This window comes from Onychomys torridus, chromosome 1, assembly GCF_903995425.1.
Source record: "Onychomys torridus chromosome 1, mOncTor1.1, whole genome shotgun sequence".
NCBI lineage: Eukaryota > Metazoa > Chordata > Mammalia > Rodentia > Cricetidae > Onychomys > Onychomys torridus.
In genome coordinates, this window is record NC_050443.1 from 178,982,218 (window position 1) to 179,007,941 (window position 25,724).

Consider the following 25,724-nt stretch of genomic DNA (forward strand, 5'->3'; position numbering starts at 1 on the left):
AATGATTTACCTGCTTCTGGTTGGAATGGCTGACCACAGTAAAGGCTGCAATTCTCTCCCAAATTAGTCCACACATTTTACATAATTCTAATACAGTTCATGATTGAAATAACTGGCAGGCTGATTCTAAAAATTATCTCAGAGAATAAATACATGAGAATAGATAATTTTTAAAAAGAAAAATGAGAAGAAACTGTCTTAATTGATTTAAATACATATTACAAAGTGAAAGCAATTAATGCTGTGGGGAGAGCAGACGTGTTAGCAAGTAAAGTGGAACTTATAATAAAATCCTGTAGGTCAGAACAATAAATATGGAATCTAGAATGAGGTAGAGGTTGTTTTCCTACACTAGAACAAGGTTAGACAGTACTGACATTGTGTTGGGATAACTGTCTACTTGTCTGAAAGGGGAAATGACTGTTTTTTTTTTGCTTTGTGACACATTCACAGAGAAAGAGATCCAAGTGCATTAAAGGTGAGCCCATTGCTTGAGGACATAAAATGTGCAGGACAGGTTCAAGGGCAGAAGACATCCAGAACCGGAGACTGAGAACTGAAGAAAGACAGACCTCAGGCTCCACAGCAGAGTCTTGCTGCCTTGTCTGACCACTTGAGTTCAATCCCTGGGTCCACATGGTGGAATGAGAGAACTGGCTCTCTTTCTATCCATCAATCGATCCATCAATTAATAAGTAAATTAAAAACACAATCTGCAATTTTTTTAGAATAAAAAAGACCATAAAAAACCAGAGGCCCAGAGTTTATTTCCTGCGTCACAAAAACAGAAAGCAGAACAACAAATGAAACCAAAACAAAGGCCATCATCCCAAAAGAAATGTTGGGAGGAAAGACTGAAGCAAGCTTTCTACAAAAGAAATACAGAGCAACACTAAGCATAACAGTAACAAACAAGTTAAAACCGGACCAAAAATTTCACTCACTACCATTCTAGTTTCTGGTTAACAATTATGTGTCTGTTTGTCTAACAAACACACATAATTGTCAACAGTAGCAGGATGGGAGAGGTTTCTTTTAAATTTGACTTTTGGTTCCTCTATCACATATTTTCTGATCATAAAATATTTTGCTGTTGTTGTTGAGACAGGGTCTCATGTAGCCCTGGTTGGTTTCAGCCTCAGTATGCAAGTCAAGTATGACCTTGAACTACTGATCCTCCCGTCTCCACCTCCAAAGTGCTGGGTTACAGGAGTTCACCACTGCAACCAGTTTATGTGATGCTGAGTCTAACCTGGGGCTTCCTGAATGTTAGACAAGAACTCTACCAGCTCTATTGTATTCCAGCCCCTCATATATTATGTTTACAATAAAAACATGGTACATACATGACAAATTTGTCTGGAAATGTAGGGCAACTTTCTCAGAGTGGCTGGCATAGAAGCCCCAGAGCTGGGTCTACTAATGCTTGGGCTCCTGGGGTCTCCTAAGAGTCTATTCTTTCTACTGGGAAGCCCACATGACCACAGCATGACCTTTCCATCAAAGGAGGCCCCAGTGTTCTGCAAACATCATACCTGGAACACCTCACAGAAATGACCATTGGTCTTTAGGGTTCAGCTGGAAACAGGAAGACATGCCTCTCCAAAATTACAGCAGCATTCACTTAGGATCCAACATGTCTCATACTTGACTTTTATCTTTGGTATTTCCCTCTGAAGAAAGAACTCTTATAATTGTTATTATCCTCATTTTGTAGAAGGAGAAACTGAATGTCTGGCAGTTGAGCATTTACCTGGTCATCTGGTCACATGGCTTGAAGATAAAGAATTGGACCAGCCTCTACTTCTGCCACATCTCCTTATTTTTCTTCTGGATGAACACACCCCCTTAATGCACAGATGCAAGTTGTTCCTACTTCAGCTTGAACAAGAGTGTTGTGGAGTCTCCTGCCACAGTCTGGGGTGACTTTTGGCCCCAACTCCTCATTTAGTGTTTGGTGTTCCTGGGCTTCCTTGCTACTTGGAAACAAGCTTAGCCAGGGCAATTCTCTGGTGGCCCAGGAAGGGCCTAGGTCTGGAAACTCCACCAGAGGGGACTGTCCTCCCTGTCTACCCTCCACACACTTGTCAATAAGCTAGAGGTTTCTTTGGTTCCCACCTGCATTCCCCCAATCCACTAAAGGCTTTGTATACAGAAGGTGCGCATAGCATATGACAGTTTGCAGAGTTAGTGGGCTGGCCAGGGAGACCTGGAATCCTATCTCTAATCTTCTCAGAGCTCATGTTGACCTCAGGCCATTTCTGTTCCCACCGGAGGCTCTCTTTTCCCTTTGCAATATAGGTGTGATGTAGTCTGTAAGGACATGAAGCCATTTGGAATGGTGAGGAGCACAGCCCAGGTTAGAACCAAGACACTGAAGAGTAGAGGCCAAATGTGACAGACAAATAATATTTATCTTCTAGAATCTTCTAGAAGACAAACTTCTGGGCATATCTTTAAGGGAGTTTGTATATGACTAAATCAAGGTGGGAAGACCTACCTTAACCATGAGTTGCAACCTACCATAGGGTTCAAGACTGAATAAAAGGGAGAAAGCTAGCTGAGCAGCAGCATCCATCTCTGCTTCCTGATTGACCCTGTGCCTTCTCCACAATGATAGTCTGTACCCTTGACTGTGAGCCAAAATAAAGCTTTTCCTCTTTAAGGAGCTTTTGCCAAATACTTTGTCATAGCCATGAGGAAAGAAACTAATGTGTAGGGAGATCCAGAGGTAGATTGTAGAGGAGTGGGGAGGAGTACAACCAGGCTTCTGTTCTGGATTCATTTTCTGAGCACCTTCATCGGCCTGTGACAGATGGCCAGGAAGGAATGTATAGATGGTGACATCCTTCCATAATTTTCCACAGTTGAAATCAGAAGTATAGGACTAGAAATGACTTTATAGGCCGCACTGTTCAATGCCTTCTCTCAGAAAGCCAGAAACAGCAACAGCTTGCCCAAGGCTGCAGAGACCATGCATTAGTACAGGTTGTATGAGCTTGCTTGAAGACATCAGCCAAAGTGAGGGATAGTTGGCTTGGCATGGTTTAAGAGACAGAGGAACCCCTAGGAAGAACTACCCCTCATCCTCAACCCCTACATTGATTCTTCCAGCTCAGGCCCTGGGAGAGGCCTGATGCTCTTATAATGAAGTCATATCTATCGCAAAGATCCTTGGGGCTACTTAGCTGAGAAATAATTACATGTGTCTCAGAACTGGGAGAGCAAGGGTTTCTATCCAACAATCCATGATGCTCTTTAAAAAAGGGTTTCACTATAAACTGCAGCTGGGGAGGGGAGAGGCAAGATTTTCAAGCCAGGATGCCATGTTCTAATTCCTCCTTTTATGTCTTGGCATCATCTCATCTGTATGTCTATATCACTGTGTAGACATATTAAAGCAACATTAAAGGAGATTAAAAGAGGAACAACTGCCATCTATAATCATATTGCTGTAACTAAACTGGTCACATGCCTGTTCTTCCTTGCTTAACTGCACAGGCAGGGCATGAATGCATTCTCATTGTCAGCAATTAAACAATCAAGAAGTACATGGCGTCACCAGGAAAACTGCCCAGTTTACAGCAGACTCGCTAGGTCCCTTTTCCTGTCCTAGAGACAGTCTGTTACCAGCTTAGTGAAAATCTCTCCGCAAAGTTTCTCCAAGTTTCCATCTAGGTCTGTGCGTGCAACTGGACACACAAGCGGTGTTTGTGTTAAACATTAACAGAATCATCATGTATTGTTCTAGAATAGTTGTTCCCAACCTTCCTAATGCTGCGGCCCTTTAATGCAGTTCCTAGAATAGTGGTTCCCAACCTTCCTAATGCTGTGGCCCTTTAATGCAGTTCCTCATGCCGTGATGACCCCAACCATAAAATGATGTTTATTGCTACTTCATAACTGTAATTTTGCTACTGTTTTGAGTTGTAATATAAATATCTGTGTTTTCTGATGGTCTTTGGTGAGCCCTGTGAAAGGGTCATTCAACCCCCAAAGGGGCTGCAGCCCACAGGTAGAGAATGCTGTTCTAGAACTTGCTTTTTCCTCCCTTGATGGTCTTAGAGATCTTCCCATTTTCTGTAGTGAGGAAGCATCTTTTTTTCGGAGGCAAATCTCCCATGAATGCATATGTAAGTTGCTTTTACTTTTTTAATATTTGAAACAGTGACTGCATACTATCCTGCAGCCTTGAGATTTCTGCTTCTCTCTCAGAGCCTGTCCTTTATGGAATTATCTCATTGATCTTTTGCACAATGGGATGAAGAGATTTCTCCTCTTACATTTCCAGTGCCCAAAACTGTGCCTCATGTGGCATTTTTACACAGGAAGTATTTGCTGAATAAATAATTGACCATTAAGAGGAAGATAGAGGTGCAAATTATTTTTACAGTTAATGCTTGTCAAAGGCCCACAGTTTACAAAGGCATTTTGATTTCCTAATCATATTCAATCCTCAGAACTACCTCATGAGGTCATGACTTCCTGATGAACTGTGGCCTGAAGTCAGGGATTGGGAGGCAAGGGTCAAGGTTCAAATCCTTGTCCTGAGACTTTCTGTATTGATCTTCGGAGAATCTACTTATCCTTTATGGGCTCCAATTATTACTATTTTTCAAATATTTATTACTATTATTTTGTGTGTATGGTCTCTGATTCTCTGTGTGTCTCTCTGACTCTCTGTGTGTTTCTATCTGTCTGTCTCTCCCTGTGTGTGTGTGTGTGTGTGTGTGTGTGTGTGTGTGTGTGTGTGTACAAACTACAATGCCTGTGTAGAGGTTAGAGGACAGGCTTGGATATTGGCCCTTGCCTTGTTTGAGGTAGGGTTTCTCTAGCTGTTTCCCACTGTGCTGCACATTCCAGGCTAGCTGACCTGTGAGCTTCCTATGGATTCTCCTGTATCTGCATCCCATGTTGCTGTAGTGCTGGGATTAGAGTTAGCTATTACCACAACCAGTTTTTATATTGGTTGTTCCAAGGATTCAAACTCAGGTGATTAGGTTTGTGCAGCAAAGGCTTTTATGGGACAAGACATCTCCCTGGTCCCAGTCCCAATTTTTAAACATGCAAAATAGGGATAGTGAACACACACACACACACACACACACACACACACACACACACACACACCTTCCTTTGAAGGGGCTCATGGTATTTAAATGTGACAGTCTATACTAACTACCTCATGCCCAAAAAACTCAATAATTGATCCCATCTGTCCCTTGCCCCACATGTCCTTTCTACCTGCCTAGAGTCAGTCACCTACATACTTGCCAAGTTTTGCAGCCCCTGAGATACCTCACTGCTTTCCATAAAGAATCTCCTTCATGGCCTTCCTTCACCTCCAGGAGTGTCTTGGAAATGCCACGGAAAGCATATGCTTGCCTTGAATCATTCAAATGTAATAGCGGTAGCTTTCTTCTGAGCACTTTTCATTTGGACACTGATCCCATTTAATAACAGTTAGCTGTCTAGTACCCCAGCTAACTCTTGAGGGCCAGCACTATGATTGACTAAATTTGTTAATTGCAGGTCAACTACAAATTTCCTTGTAAATGGTAAATGCTCCATTGGTAGAGTGAAAATGACCTAAAATGTCTACAAATATCTGATTTTTAAGTGATCCCATGCTTCCGTGTTTCTAAGGGCCCCTCTCAATCCACTCTGCTCCAAGTCAGTGCCCTAGCCACCCTGCCAGCTTTACCCTTGGGGCTCTTGGTAGGAACTTCCTTTTCTTTCTTCCCCAGAGCCAGATTTTTGCTTTTGTTTCTGCCTCTGCTTAACCAGACCCACTTAAGGCAGCTCTTTGGGTAGAGTTCACTTGGCCTTTATATTTTTCCCTTTTGCCTTTTGTAGTGGCAACTTCCCTCACATTACCTTTCAAATAATGCAAAAGTGAAAACAAACAACACACCCAGCAGCCTTGAAAAAGGTAAAATACTCCTGGAGAGCAGTTACAATAGGGACATCTCCCACCTGTAAGGTCGCATTGCACTTACTGTGCACAAGCTGAGTCTCCTGGGCCAGGCAGTGTGCTCCTCAAAGGTGGAGTCATGGGAGTTTTCGCTCTTGAATTCCAAATGCCAGCCAATGCCTCTTACCTGTCACAGACAGATATATTGGGGGAGGGGAGAGGAGCAGTGGAGGAATGTTGCTTTCATTTTTTTTTCACAGTTTCTGTTAGTATACTTATGCTCCCATCAAGCTTAAAATTCTATATTTTATAAGGAGATGTTTAATGGTGGATTCTTAACCACTTCATATAATTTGTTTTTATGAAGGACCACACTGTGTATGCCAGATACTGGCTAGAAAGAAGTCTCTGGATTCCCTGACAGTTGAGCACTTCTGTCTTCCTTCTCGACCTGACTTGGACTCTTTATGGAGAAGTGCAGTGTGGGGTGGAAGGTTTGGGGAAAGAAATCAAAGAAGAGGTCTGGCAGGAGCAGGGAATTCCCTCTTTGAAGGATGTGGCACCTGCCCTCTCTGCTACTACAAGGGTGGGGTAGCTTGTCAGAGCCTAGCATCTGATGGGTTAACAGTTTTCTCTTCTGTTTAGTATTTAATTTTCCAGCGTGTTCTTTTGCTGTAGTATTTGTCTAAGATTCTTTTTCTTTTGCTAAAACATAAAGATTTGCAGTAAAATACTCTAACGTTGTAAGTGTGATGAGTTTTGGCATCTGCGGGCATCTGCTACCATCACCCGAATGAGTCCAGTGAGAAAGTGTTTCCAGTCCCTGGAAAGTTCCCCACGATTCTTCCCAGTCAGTCCTATTCCAGAATCCATGGCATCAGTGGGGTTGCTATGTATGAGCTTCATGTAAGCAGAACGACATGTTCCTTCCCCTCCTTCCTTTTACCACCAGAACAAAAGGTGTAGACATAATCTAATTTATTTTCCAAAATGTCAAAAGTTAAGAACCTCAAATGTAGGGCAGTGGTGGCTTCTGGGTAGGGGGAATTTCAAGGACCATTAATGATTTCTTGTTTAATATAAAACTATACATCTAGTTTTATAATAACAAAGGAAAACAGAGCTTTCTCACAGGGTCATGGCTCTTGTGGAAAAGTGAGCACTGAAGTCCATCAGCCCATGGTCAGATAGCTCTCTGACTATTTCTTGTTGGGATTCTTGGTTTTGTCTTTGAACATGGACAATTTGACCAAAAGACTCCACCATCTTCAAACTCTTTACTTGTGGAAAAATTATACACACATATGTTTTAAAACCTTGACTGTACATTTGAGTTTTACTGGTATGTTTGAGTCTAACAGTAGCAGAGAAAAATATACAGTTGTCTATCAAACTGATAAATTTCCCTGTATATCAGCTGACAGCAGGCAAGGGACAGTTTCCTCTCCTGTGCCCTGTGTCTCTATAATACAGACATGTACACACAGAGGAGTGACGAGCAGAGGCATAAATACTTTGCAAGTTTGGAATCCTGACACAGTGTTTGTAGGAACACTCAAAACATGAAGGAGGAAAAACAGCCTCCTGATTTCTTGGCAGAATGGAAAGCCCAACTCCATTGGCTAAATGATCCCATATGTGGTAACCACTAAAACTGGGGTGGTGGGGGTGGGACTTGACATAGGCTGCAGGGAGATACCAGGACTCTGTATAGAATGGCTAGACAGTGGGCAAGTTGAGAACCTCATTGAGCCTGTCTCCACTTCTCTAAAATGGGGTGATGATGGGTAGTGGGAAAAGGTAATAAAAGTGGTATACACTATTCATGTACCAACAGCTTACTGACTCTTCTGGTCCAGGAGTAAGTGCTCTGGGATCCAGGCTCTATATCTTAGGATCACTGACTTTTAGAGAGGGTCATGAATTTGAGTCAGGTGATCTTTCTTTATTCCATCTTTATAGACTTTTACTTTCTTATTGAGGAAACAGGGACATTTTGTTAGTGAATTATAGGTGGGGAGAAAAAGGGAAAGCCATTGGAGTCATACCCAGCTGGGCAGGAATTCCAACTCACTGATTTATAACTGTATGTATGACTTGGGGCCAGTATGAACATCAGAGCCTCAGCTTTTCATATGAGAAATGGGAGTAGCTTCCAATGGTTTTGATCATCGCTTCAACGCATTGCTATGTATATTTTGTGGGTAGCTCAGCAACTGAGACAAAAGCTAACATTGATAGGAACGGATTATCTCTCACTTGAGAGGCCCTGGCAAGGACAAGAAAAGAAACTGACTCTACCCTATCTTCCAGCACACCTGAGCAACTGCTCTGTAATCCAGGGTCATGGGGGCTTAGAACAAGGGGCTTTGATGCTTACACAATTAGAATGGAGTTTTCCACCATGCTGGACATGGACAAGATGGATCACCTGGACTGAGAAAATGGGCCAGATATGCCTGAAGCCATCTGGGGGAGAGCTGCAGCCACATGGTTGGCACTATGCAGCCCTCCTCATCTGGAAGGCATGTTCTGATGCTCCAAAGCAGCTGGGACCAGACTGTAGCCCAGAGAAGTAGGGATTGGGTGTTTGTTTTTAGCAACAAGAAGTCACAATCCTCCCCCCCCCCCCCGTTAATTTTAGTACATACCTAGGGGCCTCTTTAGGATCTCCTTCACATCCACAGAAACCTTTCCCCAAGTCTCAGAGGCAGGCTAAGGGCCTCTCTAATCCCTGGGTTTTGCTAGACATGGGAGGTGAAGCCAACTGGTCTGGGGTTTAGCCAAATTCACTGTTTCCTGGTACAAAATGTTTGCAACAGGTAACCATTTGAGAGAGGGGATACTTTTAAGAAAAAAAGCAAGTCGGCTAACACAGCCCCTCCCACCCATTTGCTCTTTGGTGAGGGTCCTTGGCTTTCCAGTTCCACCCTTATTTCCCTTCACTTAGGCCTCTGAACTACCTCTTTGCTGTTCATACTGGAATGCCGGGGCCTTTCTCATGCTTGACGGACTTGCCTGCCTCTCCCGCTGCGTAGCTGAATCTTTTGAAGGGTTCTTTCTCATCTTTTAAAAGGGTTTACCCACACCTGAACTCCTTACTATTTTCCTTGGGTCCACCTGTCCCGGCCCTTGTGGAGAGGGCACTGTGGGGGTTGAAGTAGGGGGTAGGGCCACCGTGCGATCAACCCTGATTTTAGCCTTCAGTCTTTCTGAAAACCAGACTGGAGTTGGAAAACTTCGGAGTCAGTCCTCAACAGGCATTAACAGCTTGGGGTCTAGAGGGCTGCGAGACTGCAATGGGGCCTCCGCAGACTCTTCCGCAGCCTGGAGCTCTTCCGCAGCCTGGAGCCGGGAACCTGAGGTGAGAGGCCTCCTCTGTTTTCCCAGATGCCTGAGCTGAGCATATGCTTCACTCTTCTAAACAATTTTTAATTCATGGCATAACTTTGGGAACCTCTAAATAACCGTCCTCAGAACCAAACCAACTCCTACAGTCTTAGCGAATGGAAGAGGCTACCCCAAGGAGCGAGTATATGGGAGACCAGAGGGGCCCTGTTGTTCCTCACTGCCAAGTCCTCTTCCTGGAAATGCAATTGGACCCAAAGGTATTTTGTAGCTGGTTTCAAAATGGTTTCGGTTAGGACTTTGTAAAGTTAGATTAAAACAAAACAAAACAAAAACAAAAACATCAAATACGTGCTTACAGAGATTAAAGGCAACACACAAACAAACACACACACAGGCAAATACATAGAGCATGCAAATAGATACCAGAACAATGTATGATTAATATAATGTATATAATAAATATTAGATAGGACTGTAAAATCACATAGGAGCTAGATGCCTAAATTAAACAGCACTTGGTGAAAATCGATACACATTATACCGTAAACAGTATATAATGCAATCAAAATAAGTTGTAGATTCTGTGTATGAAACACATTGACCTCTTCTGAAACACACAAAGTGTGTTGGAGTTTTATGCCTGCGGCATGGGAAAGAAAGCCACCTATGATCTAGATTCTGCAGCGCATTTGCCGAGCCTCCAAATCTTCACCTATCCTAATTCCCCAGAGCCGACCCTGTCTTCAAGATGGATTAAAATATCCCTCCAAAGGTCAGTTTCTTATTGGGATAACGGAATCGCAGGATTTCTTATAAGGGTCAGAATCTGACTGGGGGGGGGGGCGCAAATTTCACAAATGACGCAGGAGGGCACACTCACATGCTCACTGTAAGCCTGTTTTGTCCCTAGAGCGTATGCCAAAGTGTTCTGTCTCAGTCACGCAAAAACAGTTTAACTCGCCGTTTATCAACTTAGGCATTTACAGTCAATTTAAACCTTGAAATGAATCTTCGTTTGCGAGATCTGAACGCTGGAGAGACCCGTCAGCACGACGGTTGGAAAGGCAGTTTCGAGACCCATGGACGAGTTGGAGATTTAAAGCCAAGTAAAACGCACCGTTAGAAAAATTGTATTAAGGGCGCTCTCACAAGTAAAGCAGTTTACTAGGTGCTGCATGCGTTTACTCTTCCCAGGAAGGAGAAATTAGAGAAATACTTCCACGGAAAGTTACCCGAAAGAAGGACGCAATCTGAAAGGAGGAAACAGTGGGATGGGGCTTGCAAACTGAAACACTGGGAATTAATTTTCTCCGAAGTCACCCAGGTCTGGAACCTCGACTCCAGTTGAAAGCTGGGTGTATGCGTTAAGCAAAAGCGCTCTTCTATTTTTTCAAAGGGAAAGCCGGCAGGCCTAGAGCTGCCGGGGCTGGTCCGCTGCGGGGCTGGTCCGCTACCCGGCTGCTCCGGAGTCTGAGGCCGAAACGCGCTGCTGCGGACAGCGCCCCGGCAGCGAGAGCTAAGAGCGTTTATTTGCAATCACTTTAACTCTTGGTGGCTGGATCTTTCCCTGCGGCGGGCGGAGTGTTAGACAAGCCCCGAAGTCTGTAGCTCTCACCTCAGAGTCAATATTATCTCAGATGGGCACAATAGACTCGAATGAAAAGCTAATATTGAACCAATGCGGTCCCTGCTCGCGCTGCTACGATGCCATCCTTTGTTGAGCAGCCCATCTAAGAGGAGGGCTGCGGGGGTCGGGGCCCTGGTCGGCCTCAGGCGGACTGCAGCTGCTGCAGCACCCCCCCCCGGACACCCCTCAGCACCCCCACTCCCTGGCGGCCTCTTCTCTAACTGCCAGTGGCTGGTTCCAGTGGAAAGAGAGCCACACCGCGCTTCCCTGCTCTCCAACAGGGTGGTGCAAACAGGAAAGCCAGGCCTCGTGAGTTCCACTTGTGCGTGCCAGGGGCCCCAGACTGCTGTGAGTGTTTCATGGGGCATGGGCGCCGCAGCCAGAGTCATGAGCCCTAGAAGAGGCCATAGACTACCCGTTTCAAAGTCTAGAGTCGTTGGTAAAGGGTAGATACGCGAGAGAGTGTTTTCAGGCATTACAGGAATCTCCATGATGGGTAGGTATGCAGAACTAAAGCGCTAAGAAAGCCCCAGACACTCCTTTTTGCCTCATGCTTAGTGCTGACGATGTTCTGTGGCCACTAGAAGAGGTTTCAAGACTCTTTTGAATCTCCAATGGGGAAAGACATGGGGAAGCCACACAGGCAACAGGGCTGCTCTCCTACCCACAGAAGCACAGAGGCCCCTACCCACTTCCTCGACTCCTAACTCCTAGTTAGGCATTGCTAGTTGGGGGGGGGGGGGAGGTGGGGAAATGTGGCTTTCAGGACAGATAGTGGGCCAGGCAAGCAATCAAGGGCCAGGGTTACAAAGATGTGAGAAAGCATGAATAGGCTTTGTGGCTTGGGTCAGTTTGGGTGACCCATTTGAGGATGGGGACTCTTTGCTGACCTTTCAAGTTGGCTGGAGTGTGTGCTCTGGAGACTGGGTGGGTGGGAGGGTGACTGGGTTGCTCAGAGTTCCTAGGGGACCAACCAATGGATCTTGTTAGGAGATGGCAAGGTGGCACAGTGAGTGAGTGTAAACCTCTCTGACCCTCAGTTTTCTCACCTGGAAAATGGGCACCATTCACCACACTTTGAAGTTCACTGACTCATGGGTGTGAAAGGACATGCTTAAAGCCCAAACTTCACATGGGAGAGGAGCTGTTTCTCGAATTTTTCTGACATTCTCCCTAGCTTTCAAGGAGAGCTCAAGCAGTTGGGAACAACGCTGCATGAGAGCCCAGGACGGTGCCTGAAGGACTCCATGCACACACCCTGGACCTAGATGTGCCTTGGAGGAGCAGCTTTGGGGTCACAGGGGGCAGGGTGATGGTGGTGCCATACTCCTATCACCCAGGAGTATCTGCAGACAAGGCTGTTTCGTGTTCTTCTGGGCAGTCACCTAGGAACGCCTGTCCATGTTCCCTGGCTCCTGTGTCCTTGTGTGTGAGAACATCTGTGTTCCTTGCCTTGCTTGGCCTTAATCTCTCATTTGAAGGCAGCTGATGGAGAAGGAAATGGTGACACTCTCCTCTCTTGATCATTTCTTTGCTTTCAATAATGAGTCACCAGGGCTGTGTGTGCTGAGGATTCACGAGTCTCAGTGACAGCAGTAAAGCCCGAAGGCCCTGGCGTGTCTCGTGGAGTTCTGGACCAAAACGCTGGGTTTAAAAAAGAATGGTTTCCAGAGACCCCGAAACTCACAGGCTGTCATTGACAACGCATCTTTCCCCCACTCACTCCAGCCAAGATCCTGGAGAGACCACTTCCAAATCTGCAGTTTGAGCAGGAAGGCAGAGGGCAATACTCCAAGGCCTTCTATATACCAGCCGGGTTTCCAGCACTTTCTCTGCGGATTCTACCGCTTCACCTCAAGAGAGGAGCTCGGTTGCTCCGTAAAAGATGAGGTCCGTGCGTGTCTGGTGGCAGGGACAGGAAGGGTCATCATAGTCCCATCGCTGTAGCCCAGTCATGTCTTGTGGGTTTGCTGTTAGTGATACTCTGGCACCTGCGCAATAATCAAAGACTCCCCCCATCTCGGGCTGTCCTCCACCTGCCGCAAGGGGGCGCACATCTAGGAGAGCAGCACCTGGCAACCCAGTTAATTCTAACTCTACTCAGGATCACCACAGGACTATTCTCTAAGCCACAGTGTTGGGCAATGATATCCGGGTCCTCAGGCATGGAGTTGTGGTTGCCTTTGCGCAACAACTGACTATCTCCCTGGCTTAGGTGGTCCCAGTCTCCAAGTCCTTGTTAGAGCGGAACCTGTCCATTCCTCCCTGCTCCCTTTACAGGAAAGGCTGGCTCCTAGAGAAAGGGAAAATACAGAGGAACTCTGGAGCTGAGTTGAAGCCGAAGGAAGCAGGTGAGACGCAAAGTCAAGTCATCCTCCCTTCTCAGTAGCCAAGAGCCCCCTCAGGTCCTCCTCTGTTCTGAACCGTGATTGGTGGCGGTGGGCTGCAAACCCTTGCATTTGCAGCAAATTCTGAGGGTGTCGCATCCGTGCGCGTCGCTTGCCACTAGGCGCCGCTGCGCATTCGTGGATTGCGGCCCTGGGCTGCCTTGCCGTCTCTGCGAGAGAACTCTGGGGAGGATGCCAGAAAGGGACTTACCGTGATAATTTTAAAAAATGTTTTTAAGGCCTTAATTCTCCTTTTTGTTTTCCCACAGCCGCCCTAGCTTTCAGAGACCAGAGGGACTGGGATCACAGTTACAGAGCTAGAGAAACTTTGTAGCCAACCCTAGGTTGGTCCTTCTCAGGACGCCTTACACAAGCCCGGGGCCCACTGGTGAACAGTGGGGCTAACCATTCTAGGGCACCACATGATCCTGACACTAAGGAAAATGTAAAGAATGTTGAAAATTAGCCAAGCTCATCTATACCCAACGACCTGTAAGACACTGATTCTGCCTTTTGTGATAACAACACACAGCTAGTCATCCCAGGCACCCCAACCCACTAGAGCTGCACGATGTTATCCACCCACCCCAGATACCCCTGGGGCCTAGCACCTACGCAGGCGGAGGCGAGGGCTCTGCTTCCCTGCTAGCAGAGACCTGGCAGGAAAATCAACACAGCAGATGGGTATCACAGATTCCCAGGAACCTCTGCCTTTTGATACTTCTAGAGAGTCAAGAATCCAAGCTGCTCCCACCCTCAGCACCTCCTGAGGGAAGTTCATGCCTTTGAGGGGAGCACGAGGGAGTATGACAGGAGTGCAGTTAGTGTGAATGCGTTTGTACAACTTCATTGATCATTCTGTGAAGCCCTGGCTGGGGCCGGAAAACGACAGCAACATCCGCGAGAGGAGCTGGCTTTTATTAACGTTCATTATGCGCTAGACACTGTCCTAACAATTTGCTTTGCTTATCTCTTGCAATACTCCCAAATGCTACTGCACTATTATTTATTCCCATTTAGAGGAAGAGAAAAAAGAGGCAAAGAAAGTAGGTGGCTTTCCCAAGGTCACGAAGTAAAGCTGTGAGTGCGATGGGGGGATATTTTATTAGGTATGATTACAAATAGAAAAAATTCACTTTGTACTGTACAGTTTTGAAAATGGGTTGTGTAATTATCGTCACTCTGACAAAGAACACTTTGATCATGCTGCCATCCAGAAACTTACCGGCCACTGCTACTGTCTGCTTCCTAGACACAAGGGCTGTATTTTACATACAACAAAATGAAGTCAGGGGAGATTGAGATGTTGACCCAGGTCGTTCAGTAAGAGACAATATATGATCTTGATCACATGTGCCTTCTATTCCTCTGCCTGCAGAATCTAGGATGTTCAACCCTCAGTGACTTGGTATTTAACCAAACAGCCCCTTCTTGGGTCTTCAAGGAACAAAAGGGGTGCTAATTCTGCTAGGCCAGAGGCCAGATGGAGTGTCTCCATCTCTGAGCTCTGGGTCTCAAGCTGGACTTGAAGCCCAGAGTCCTGGTGCGCCTCTGCTGGCCAGTGTAGTTAATGAGTTACTCTCTAGTTAATCCCTCCACAGGCCGTCTGGGAGGCCAGATCCTCACAGGGCACCTCGGGCTGGAGGCATGAATTAGCATAGATTACTGGGCTTCCTGGGCTTCCTGGGCTTCCTGGGCTTCTGCTCCCTGCGCGACTCACCGGAAACCCACCTTTCTTCTTCAGTAGAGGTGGGGTGGGAGTGGCATGGAACCCCTAAGGTTCAGGTGCTTGAGGCAGAGGTACTGAATACTCTGGTTTCCTTCAAAATTCAGGGACCAAACCCATTGCTGTGAGCATTGGCCACCTGCAGGCCACCTAGAGCCACCTGGTAGATGAGCAGTTTGCAAGAGGTTGGTGGCTGGCTGAAGATACCGTGAAATTGGTGAAATGTCACTACCTTGGGCAAGAGACTGGAGGCCCTTGTCTGAAGCTAGGTGCTCATTCTCTTAGGACATATCTCTGGTACATCTTAGTACAAAGAGGTGAAGCATTAACCAATACCAACTACACATGAAGCACCCAAGGACAAACATTTTAAACCCACACTATGGGGGTCCCAATCAAATTTCCCAGACAGGCCTGGATTCCTTGGCCCTCAAAGTCAGTAACTGTGATACCCTCAGCCAAGTTCATGAATGCTAACTGGGTGGAGGTGGTGGTGGAAGCACCACATTTGGTCCCACAGCCTGAGTGAAGCTTTTAGTAGACCTAATTTGGAGTCAGAGTTTCAGGCCCCTTCTGGAGGCCCAGGCCCACCTTCTTGCCCTCCTCCAGAGGATCTGCAGTGTGACAGATGGGAGAGTTTGTTTCTAGCTTCAGAAGCTCCCAGTTGACCCCTAGCTCCTCTGAAGCTTGCTTGGCTAGGCACAGGCCAAGACTTCTGCCCTTCACTGTGTTTCAGACTTCAGAGACCTGAGCACTGAGAGGCCTCTATTTCCATTGCCTAGATAAGACCAGGGAGAGATTTCTCATTTGGGGAATGGTCCAGGCCTGAAAGAGCATGGCCTTCAAACACACACCATTTTCATAGTGCTGGATCAAATGCCTACAACCGTTGGGCTTTCCAAAAAATGGGACAAAGGAGCAAGGCCATCTGGAAGAGAAGGTGAAAACGGGCCAGGACCAAAGACTGGTAGTTCAAGGTCTGAAGTCCAAGGCAAGTTCAGATTTATATCTTTGTGAGAGCAAAGCTGAGGCGGTCTCATGCCTGTCTGCTGGGTTATCTGTGAGAGTGTGTTTGCACACGCTTGAATACTCTTGGGGGATTCAAAGTGAAGGGGCAGCAAAAATAGCTCCTGTGGTCTCCAAATTAATCTGTCTGGAGCCTCAACAACTCTTTTCTCAGCTCCCATTCTACCTACGGGTCCCTGAGCTTCTAGCTTCTCAGAGGTAGAACACTGTACAAGAAACACACACAACCTGAACAACAGCAGTTGAAAATGAGGAAAAGAAACGGGAGGGAGGGCTGGCAAGGAACCCTTTATTGCAGGACTTCCTGGAGTGTCCTAAGGCCCAGACCCCTGGTGGAATCAGATGGCTTTCACACTCCCTCTAGAGGACTTCACATCTCTCTTCTGCAGATCTACTTCTCCTGGGTCTCAGGCAACCTAGTCACCAAACACAGATATTTTATCCCTCTTAAGATAAATGGCTTCAACCTGGGAGTAATAGATTTAAAGGACGCCAGGAAAAATTTTTTATCATTAATTGTAAACGTGCAAAATACCTGCTGGTACTCCACTTTAGAAGAATGTAATTGGCAAAGGGTGGGTGGGTGGGGGAGGCGGCTGATGAATAGATAATAGATCTTTAACCACCAATAAACAGAGAGCAGCGCCAGCAGGCTGGGGGATGTGATCATAATTATGCCACAGCGTGAGCCAATGGGGACTGGAGAAGTCGGCCCTAAAATCATCCCAAAACCGAAGGCGAGCTCGAAAATACGGACAGGGCCTAGGACCGGAGATGCGATCCTAAGTGCCTATTAGTGAAACCCAGGTTTGCAGAGCAACTCAGCCCGGGGACCACAGAAGTCAGAATAAAAATAGGTACAGTAACAATAACAATAATGATAACAATGTCAACGCTACTAACGACAACGGAGCGATAACACAATCACCACTTCAGCTTCTGACCCAAGACTCCTTTCCCAAATATCTTCACATATCCCAGAAAGAACTGTTTTGGGTAAGGAGGTGAGCGCCCTCGGGACAGGAAAAGCAGACACTCGAGGGTGAGAGCTGGAAGCCCACCGCAACCGTGCAGGCACAGCTGGCTTCTCAGGTTTCCACTTGCAACGAACCAGCCGGGTCAAAGACTGCAAACCCGTGGACCCTGGAACCTCGAAGCTACGCTTGGTTGGAGGGGTGGGAGGACCCCCCCTCCTCGCGCGCCTAGGAAACCTCGGGAGTTTTGCTGGGGGTGGGGATTGGTATGAGTGAAGCGGGTTAGCCCTCGCCCGGAACCAGTCCCCGCCCGCTTACCCTCGCCGGACTCCCGAAACCGTCTCAGTGACCCGGACGCGGGGCGGCAGAGGACAGTCGCAGCGGAGCTCAGGGCGTGAAGAAATCTGCGCATCCGTCGGTGCTTCAGTCCTAGCAGTTCCCGCCCCGCAGGCTTAGGATCCAGGGGTCTGCAGCAAAGGCAGCGCGGGCCGACGACTCTGCAGGGACCTGGGTGCCCCGGAGGGAGTGGTGTTAGTGCAGTAGGAGGCGGTGGCTGAGGGGGAGGAGGTGGGGAAAGAGGAGGAGGAAGAGGAGGAGGAGAAGAACGAGGAAGAGGAGGAGAAGAGGGAAGCGGAGGAGGCGAAAGAGGAGGAGAGAGGCCGCAGCGGGCGCCGAGGGAGCGAGGGAGCGAGGGAGCTGGCGCGGAGCGACGGGCGAAGGCACCGAGAGGTCCGCGGTCGCGCGGGCGGCTGGAGGCACAGCCGGGGCAGCGGCGCCGACTCCGTTCCACTCTGGGCCGGGATCCAGGCCTCCGGGTTCCCAGGCGCTCGCCTCCCTCTGACGCACTTTAAAGAGTCTCCCCCCTTCCACCTCAGGGCGAGTAATAGCGACCAATCATCAAGCCATTTACCAGGCTTCGGAGGAAGCTGTTTATGTGATCCCCGCACTAATTAGGCTCATGAACTAACAAATCGTTTGCACTACTAGTGAAGAAGCGAACACTTCCATGGATTGTCCTTGGACTTAGGGCGCCCTGCCCGCCTTTTGCAAAGGAGAGAAAACTTTTTTTGCCTCCCCCGAGAACCCCCCCTTCCCTGCCTCTAACTCCAATCTCCCCCCACGCCATCTCGCTCAAAAAAATATCACCCCAATCCACGCCTGCAAATTCTTCTGGAAGGATTTTCCCCCCTCTCTCCAGGTTGGGCGCGTTTGGTGCAAGATTCTCGGGATCTTTTCGGCTTTGCCTCTCCTCCCCCTCCCCCTCCTTTCCTTTTTCCTTCCCTTTCTTTCTTCCTTCCTTCCCTTTCCTTCCCCCCCCCCCCACCCCCACCCCAAACAAACGAGTCCCCAATTCTCTTCGGTCCTCGCCGCGGACAGCGGGCGGCTGAGGCAGCGCGCTGCGATCGCGGGGAGCAGGGAGCCCAGGGCGCCCGCTCCTCGGCGCAGCATGTTTCAGCCGGCGCCCAAGCGCTGCTTCACCATCGAGTCGCTGGTGGCCAAGGACAGTCCCCTGCCTGCCTCGCGCTCTGAAGATCCCATCCGTCCCGCGGCGCTCAGCTACGCCAACTCCAGCCCAATAAATCCGTTCCTCAACGGCTTCCATTCGGCCGCCGCCGCCGCCGCCGCTGGCAGGGGCGTCTACTCCAACCCGGACTTGGTGTTCGCCGAGGCGGTCTCGCACCCACCCAACCCCGCCGTGCCGGTGCACCCGGTGCCGCCGCCGCACGCCCTGGCCGCCCACCCCTTGCCCTCCTCGCACTCGCCACACCCCCTCTTCGCCTCGCAGCAGCGGGACCCATCCACCTTCTATCCCTGGCTCATCCACCGCTACCGATATCTGGGTCATCGCTTCCAAGGTACGTGCCACGTCGCGGAACTGAAGCGCGCCGCTCCCGTTGCCTCCTTCACAGTGCCGGGCCTGCTCCGGGTGGGCTCCTCGAGGCCTGGGCTGAGGTCAGCCCGTGTGCTGGGTTCTGAAACGAGGCAGCGAGGGGCCCGCGTGGCGTGGGTCCCTAGTTTCTGAAGCCGAGGTTCCTTTGGGTTATTGACTTGTCCACCCCTTGACCTTTTGGAAAGGGGCGCGAACGAGGCGTACGGTGGTATGCGTCTGGGTCGGGCTGGCCGGAACAAGTTACTGCTGTCAAGAAGCCCCGAGCCCATGAAGTCCCCAGAACCCTGGTCCCCTGGACCGCGTCCCCAGCCAATCTACGGTATCTCAGGGATTCAGGCCGGGCCACTCGGCCAGGTTCATCGGATTGTTGAAATCCGCTCTACACCCACTCCACGCTCCTCTAGCCCATATCAGAGACTTTTAGGTCTTCAAACCCCTAACAGAGGCAAGGGGACCTTCGAAACCTCAGAGCAAACTCTTTCCTTCCTCCAGCTCTGGAGGCCCAGGGAGGGGCGGAACAGAGCAAGCAGACACCTCTGCAGCTCCACTAGCTCTCCTCTCGACCTGTTTAATTGGGGGACCCGCGGACACGGCGGGAAGGCGGGTTCCGTCTCATTTCTGTTTGGTTGATTTTTTTTTTTCTTTAAAAAAGAAAGAAAGAAATTAAGAAAAAGGAAAGGGAAAACCTAATCGAAAGAAGGCCCGACAAGGGAAGATCTGTTTGGGTGTCTTAGTTTTTGCCGATTTATTAATTTTGTTTGCTTCTGGGTAGGGGTTGGTAGGGAAGGTAAAACTTCAGGAAAAGGGTTCGAATATTTAGTTTGTCGACTGGAGTCCGCAAAAGACCCACCTCAGGCGGGGCAGGATCAATACCAAGGGGCTTATCCGTTCAATAACACTTTGCATTCCTGTCAGAGTCTAGAATTGAGTAAATGCCACCTCGTCATTATATAGAAAATTAAAACAACAACAAACAAACAAACAAAAACCCAAACCAAAGCAATACATCTTTCTCCCTTAGTTCAGTACTGAATTTACCTCCACTCCCGCTGGAACTACCGGCTGATTTTCCATTGTTTGGGTTTTTTAGTGAATAGATTTACTTTCTTTCATAAGAGAAGCCGACATAACCCAGCCTTGGTTTCAAAGTTTAGAGCTCAGCTTCTCAATTCTCGGCGAGCCAAGTTCTTGGTCGCCCACCACTTCAGAAGCAGCCTGGACCTTCGTGGCCGCAGACTATTGCGGTCACCCTGAGGCTCGGTCCCTCCACTCTGCTTTCCTAGCTTTCTGCAACCTGGGACCCCCAGAACCGAGTATTCTGGAGACAGATGCCTTAGAAACTGGGCATGCTGGCTTCAAGATTTCTGTCCCGGCCCGGCTGCAACGACTCCGCCGGCCTCTGCTATTTCCCAGCGAGATAGACAAAAATTCTTGAATAAATTCGTGAGAAAACTAAGGGTAGAGTCCTGCTGTTCTTTCCTCGCTTAAGTAAAAATTGTAAATAGACTAGAAACGACGCAACCTATTCTTATTCTTATTTTTGGATAGTGGGCACCAATCTCCCGGCCCGGTCTCTGTCGTCCTGGCTTCTGCTCCAGACACCCGGCATGGAGGTATCCCGGCCTGCGATGCCAGGGCAGTTGCGGAGCCCACGGAGGTCCGGAGCTCCAGGACTGGCCCTTCAGAGACAACTGCTATTTGGGTACCGCCCAAGTTGGAGCCCCGGAGGCCAGGGTCCGGCGGTTCAGCCGGTGTCCTTTTCAAAAGCCTAGGGAGAGCCACCGGCCAGGCGGGTCTGGTGCCCCGGACTCTGCCAAGGCCCAGGGAGCTATGCTGGGCCAGCCCGGCTCCAGAGAAGCTGGCGACTGGGGCCTGGGAGGTCCCCTAATGGTACTTTGCTGTGCCCCCTGCAGGGAACGACACAAGTCCCGAGAGTTTCCTTTTGCACAACGCTCTGGCCCGAAAGCCGAAGCGGATCCGAACCGCCTTCTCGCCGTCCCAGCTTTTAAGGCTGGAGCACGCTTTTGAGAAGAATCATTACGTGGTGGGAGCGGAAAGAAAGCAGCTGGCGCACAGCCTCAGCCTTACGGAAACTCAGGTGAGTGTGGCCCAGCACTAGGATGCCCTCTCCAGACCCAGGCACTCAGCGCCCAGCACACCCACTAGTGCGGACCTCCGAGAGGGCTCGTAGAGTTTATCTCCACGCCATAGCACCGGGTCTGTAACTTTCCAGGTGCTCAGCGTTGTTAGGGCAGTGTGAGTTGCAGGGTTGAGCTCTTTCTTCTGCTGTGCTGCTCGGGACCCCGGCAACGCCAAGCCAAGCCACCTTTGTACTTTTGCTGAGAGTTTTGGTGAGAATCACGGAGACTCAACTGGGGTCCGAGATGTGGCTAATTGCAGCTGGGTGTTCTGGTGACTGGAGTTCAAGACCGGAGAGGGTAGGGAATGGTTCAGATACACGTTCTGAAAGGCTCCAGGGTCCACTCGAGATTATTCTTCTTAAGGGAATGTTGGGAGTCAGAAGCCGGAGGCCAGGCAGGCTGTGCGATCTTGAAAACTAGACAGTTCACGGAGAGCTACCCTTAGGGGACCCGGCCTTCCTGCGCTGCAAGTGTTGGCGGCCTGGCTTGGGTTAGTCCCAAGGCGGGGAGGGGGTTTCGGTCTACAGTAGGCGCTACCGTACTCCCAGCGGCGAGACAGGGTCAAAGTTCCCAGTAAACAGTAACGTCTGGGGGCAGAATAAGTTGTACTGCTTTTTCTAAGAAGCTCAAATCGAGGTTTTTGCTTTTAAAAAGTTCTCCTCCACGGAGACAAAAAAAATAAATAAATAAAAATAAATAAATAATAAGAGGGCCTTGCGGGTTTGTGCAGGGCGGGCACAAGGCAAGGCCCAGCTGATTTCTCCTGGACAGACTAGAGGCAGCGGTGGTCTTTGTCCGCCTCTCTGCCCACACTGCCTAGAGCCTTTGTGTGCGTGTCAAGCCCGGAGCACACCGACTTGGGCTTTGGGCAAAGGCAGGGGTTGGGGGTGTGTGTGTGAACTGTCCTCCCCCTTAATTAGCAAACTCAAAGCAAATTAAACTCAGCCTTGTTCCCGCTCTGCTTTTTCATGGGGGCACTTTGGGGGACAGGGGCACTGGGGAGAAAACAGGACCCTGTGGCAGTCTTAAAGGTGGGAGTGGAGTGGTAGCTCAGGAGCCCAGGGGCTCTGACTGGGCCACCCTGGTCAGGACGAGGGCTACAGTCACTACTGTCTTCTTCATCTGTACCCCATTGCTGGACAAATTTGGGCAGTGCTGCTGAATAGAGCACCCACCGCCCACTTCCCCAGGCGGCCATTGATGGCAGCTCACTTCAAGCTCACTGCTTCCTAGACTCTTAGCTGTAAGCTCTGCAGAGGCCAGAAGACTTGTGGCTGAGATTGAAGCTGCCCCTATCCTGTTTGGGGGCTGGACAGCAGCGGAGAAAGAGGCTCTGTCCTGACCCTCCTGTTCCGTTTCTTTTACTTCCTTCCTAAGTCACAGTCTCCCTGAAGCTTTCACTTTGGCCAGGCCCCAGTGAGGCCTGTAAAGTCGCTGTCCACTTGGCTTCCTCAGGGCCAGACTGGTCCCTAGTCCTGCTCACCTGCCACTGTCCCCCAGCAGGGCCTGAGGACAGGCAAACCCCTATCGTCTGCTCAGGGCCTTGGCCTGGCCGAGGAGGAGCTATATTTAGACAACTTCAGACTGGCAGAAAATAGAAAGCACATTAAGCCCCGAAAAGACTGAGGTCTTTTCTGCACTCACAGGATGGGCAAACAAGAAACATGCTTTATTTTTTCTTTACATTTTTCCTTACTTAATTATTTTTACAAAGTTTTGCACGCTTCGAAAAAGGCCTTTGCTCTCGGTGGGGATGTGTGTGGGAGAAACAACTTCGGCACTTGGGGGAAAGGGTCCTTGCTACATTTTGGAAGGAAAGGGGATCTGGCTTCTCACCTGGAGTCCAGCTCTCAGGGAGGAGACCATGAAGCGGTCAGCACTTAGAGTATGTGTCTGGGGTGTTGAGGCCAGGCCTGGGCAAGGGACAGGCCTCTGGCATTTGATAGGAAGGCACTGTGAAGCATCTAACGATGCCCGCTTGCCTCTCCCCACAGGTAAAAGTATGGTTTCAGAACCGGAGGACGAAATTCAAAAGGCAGAAGCTAGAGGAAGAAGGCTCAGATTCTCAACAGAAGAAAAAAGGGACACACCACATTAATCGGTGGAGAATTGCCACTAAGCAGGCGAGTCCGGAGGAAATAGATGTGACCTCAGATGATTAAAAGTACAAACCTAATCTCACAGAAATGGACAGCAAAAGAGGCAGGGAGAGGAGGGGAAGAAAGAAAAAATCCTATAAAACCAAACCAAACTGCACACACATTCACAGGAAAGGGAGAGAGGAGAGTCAGAGCAAGTGGCTCGCAGCAGACTTTGGACAGCGAGGGCACTGGACCGGGCACTACGCACGGAGGAGATGACAGAGGACGGAGGCCCCTTCATCAACATGCAACCCTCGTCTAAAGAGGCAGCTGAGTGAGTGAGAGAGACAGAGACTGGGAGGGAAAGAGAGAAAGGGGAAGAAAGAATGAGAGAGAGAGAGAGAGAGAGAGAGAGAGAGAGAGAGAGAGAGATGATCCTGTCCTTGTGAGGCAAAGGCACATTCTGACAAGAGGAACTGTCAGTCAAATGCCAAACCAGGGAAACAAGATGATTGGCAGGTATTCCGCTTATCAAAGTCCATTTAGAAATGATAATAATTTTTTTAAAAGGCACAGGACTTTTAATTTTGCACTTCACAGTGTTTCCCCCATCTTTAATTAGAAATAACATACAAAATTCCACGTCTAGCCCCATCCTACACCTGTTTCAAAAACTTGAATTGCATGTAGCAGTTGTTGGGCGAATGGTGTCTAAAAAATGAATTGTAATTTTATTTTTCTGTTAAAGACAGGTTCTGTGTATTTTTATTTTTTTCTGAGAAATGTGCAGTCTGTAAAAACCCTTTTTGATACCTTCTTTGTCAAAGTGATTGTGAAAACTAAATGAAGTAGGCTCGGGGATAGTGGTCCTCTTACAGAAAGATGAGGGAGCAGCACTGGGATGGAGGGCGGGGGAGGGTGCCCCCGAGAAGAGTCAGGACTTGTGCTGGGGGTTGGCAGCAGCAGCAGCAGCAGCAACAATAACAACAAAAACCTAAGTTAATTCTATTTCTTGGATATCTCCTTTCCTAACATTCTAAGACTTAAAGACCACCAAGTCAACTTCTCCTTTCAGGCTGGGGGAAATCGACTGCATCCAGCCACTCAATGTAATGGCCATTCAGAACTCTTAAGATTGTCTATTGCAAAAGTGGAAGGAAAGACTATAGTTAACGGGTGGTAGTGTGGCCAAGGACATGGGAGTTTTCAAGCACTGAGTTTCTCTTCCAAGACCATAGATTATTAAAGAGGGTGACAAATGCTTCCTTAGTGTCTTCTATACCAGAATGTAAATATTTTTGTGTTTTGTGTTAATTTGTTAGAATTCTAACACACTATATACTTCCAAGAAGTATGTCAATGTCAATATTTTGTCAATAAAGATTTATCAATATGCCCTCAGAGTAGTTGTCTTGGGAAACTGAAGTGGATCTTTACAAAAGTAACTCTCTAATCCAATGTAGTTTTTCTCCAACCAGGCTTGTGAGACCCTGACTCCCCACCCACAAAAGGGCCACACTGATGGCTTGGGGGGGGGCGATGTATTTTAAAGAGATATGACTGGAGAAGGGGTGATTAAGACAACCAAACTCTTTTAGAAGAGGGAAAGGAGGGTGAGAAGTTATTAAAGCAATGTTGTTGAAGGAATTTAGTTTCAACTCCTGGCTAAAAAACTAAAAAATTCTTACTTCTCTTTACCTTTTTTTTTTTAAGTTTAGAATGTAGTTATGAATTGAAGAATATTCTTCAGGAAAACTCTTAGAACCTGAATTCCAAGGCTTCTAACTTTGTTTCTGACTTCAAACCCCTTAAGGACACACTGTCGACCTCCCTTTCTCTTCTTTTCCTCCTTACTTTCCTCTCTCTTTTGGCTCTAATCTGCCAAAAGTGATGGAGATGAGCCCAAATGCTCCAGACGCCTTATAAGGCAAGCATTCTAAGAAATCTTCCACTCTTAATTTTAACATAGAAAAGAAAAAGTTGTAACCATTCTCAAAGAAAACTTCACTCTTCCATCCCTCCCCCTCCCGCTTCTGGGGGTATGAGGTTGTTTTTGCATGCTTCATTTGCTTCCTATCCTGATAGGCTGCATTAATCAGTTTTATTTCCATTGATAGAGAAACCTCGTCTGTTCTGTTCGAGCTACAAAGCGTCCTGTGAGCTTTTGTGAAAGTGCAAATCAGTTTAAGCAATTATCATACCAGGAATATGAAGGGAAAAGAGGAGGCCTTGCCCAGTGGTCTCCTTTAATCTCTTAATCCACGGATCCAGGGGGGCTGCCTGGACATAATTTAGGACAATCTCCCCCACCCTTTACACTGTGATAAGGCCAAGTTACAATGCAGGGCAAAAATACAAGCTTTGTTAACATCCTGCCTTGAAAAGTTAAGATTAGACATTCTGTGCACGTGTGGGGACTATAGGGCACTATGGAATCTTTTCTTTCTGTTTTTCCTCCCCTCCTCTAAAGTAGAATTCATTCTCTACTTCTCTCCCTATCTTTTCAATCCCCGTATCTCAGTCACCCTTGTATCTTGGTCCCTGGGTAGACCTGGCTGCTCATACTTTGAGCTCACGAAGACCCTCCCTCAGAACTTCATGTTGTG

General features: G+C 48.3%; 1 protein-coding gene and 1 long non-coding RNA gene across 3 annotated transcripts in view; one reads left to right on the forward strand and one right to left on the reverse strand.

Annotated features, from left to right (window-relative positions):
* The window catches only part of LOC118573788, a 69,875-nt gene extending 52,276 nt beyond the window's left edge, over positions 1 to 17,599 (reverse strand). Inside the window, exon 1 of the long non-coding RNA XR_004943674.1 lies at positions 17,324 to 17,599. This is a non-coding gene — a long non-coding RNA (uncharacterized LOC118573788). The remainder of the gene's footprint in view (positions 1 to 17,323) is intronic.
* Positions 17,600 to 17,691: 92 nt separating this feature from the next.
* Emx2 (empty spiracles homeobox 2) lies at positions 17,692 to 24,519 on the forward strand. 2 transcript variants are annotated; one of them, XM_036174180.1, is made up of 3 exons: positions 17,692 to 18,861; positions 20,810 to 20,994; positions 23,032 to 24,519. In XM_036174180.1, the coding sequence occupies exons 1-3, from the start codon at positions 18,453 to 18,455 to the stop codon at positions 23,197 to 23,199; spliced, it is 762 nt and encodes a 253-aa protein (XP_036030073.1). In that variant the 5' UTR covers positions 17,692 to 18,452; the 3' UTR covers positions 23,200 to 24,519. The 2 variants fall into 2 exon arrangements, with proteins under 2 accessions (XP_036030073.1, XP_036030082.1); XM_036174189.1 differs by lacking the exon at positions 20,810 to 20,994 and having other exon boundaries at positions 18,294 to 18,861; positions 23,032 to 23,135.
* The last annotated feature ends 1,205 nt before the right edge of the window (positions 24,520 to 25,724 follow it).

What these genes read in the sequence shown, in the direction of transcription:
- Emx2 (XM_036174180.1), top strand. Translation starts at nt 18,453, where the DNA reads ATGTTTCAGCCGGCGCCCAAGCGCTGCTTCACCATCGAGTCGCTGGTG. An exon ending in TCTGGGTCATCGCTTCCAAG is followed by an intron (nt 18,862 to 20,809) that starts GTACGTGCCACG and finishes TGCCCCCTGCAG; the next exon opens with GGAACGACACAAGTCCCGAG. An exon ending in TCAGCCTTACGGAAACTCAG is followed by an intron (nt 20,995 to 23,031) that starts GTGAGTGTGGCC and finishes CTCTCCCCACAG; the next exon opens with GTAAAAGTATGGTTTCAGAA.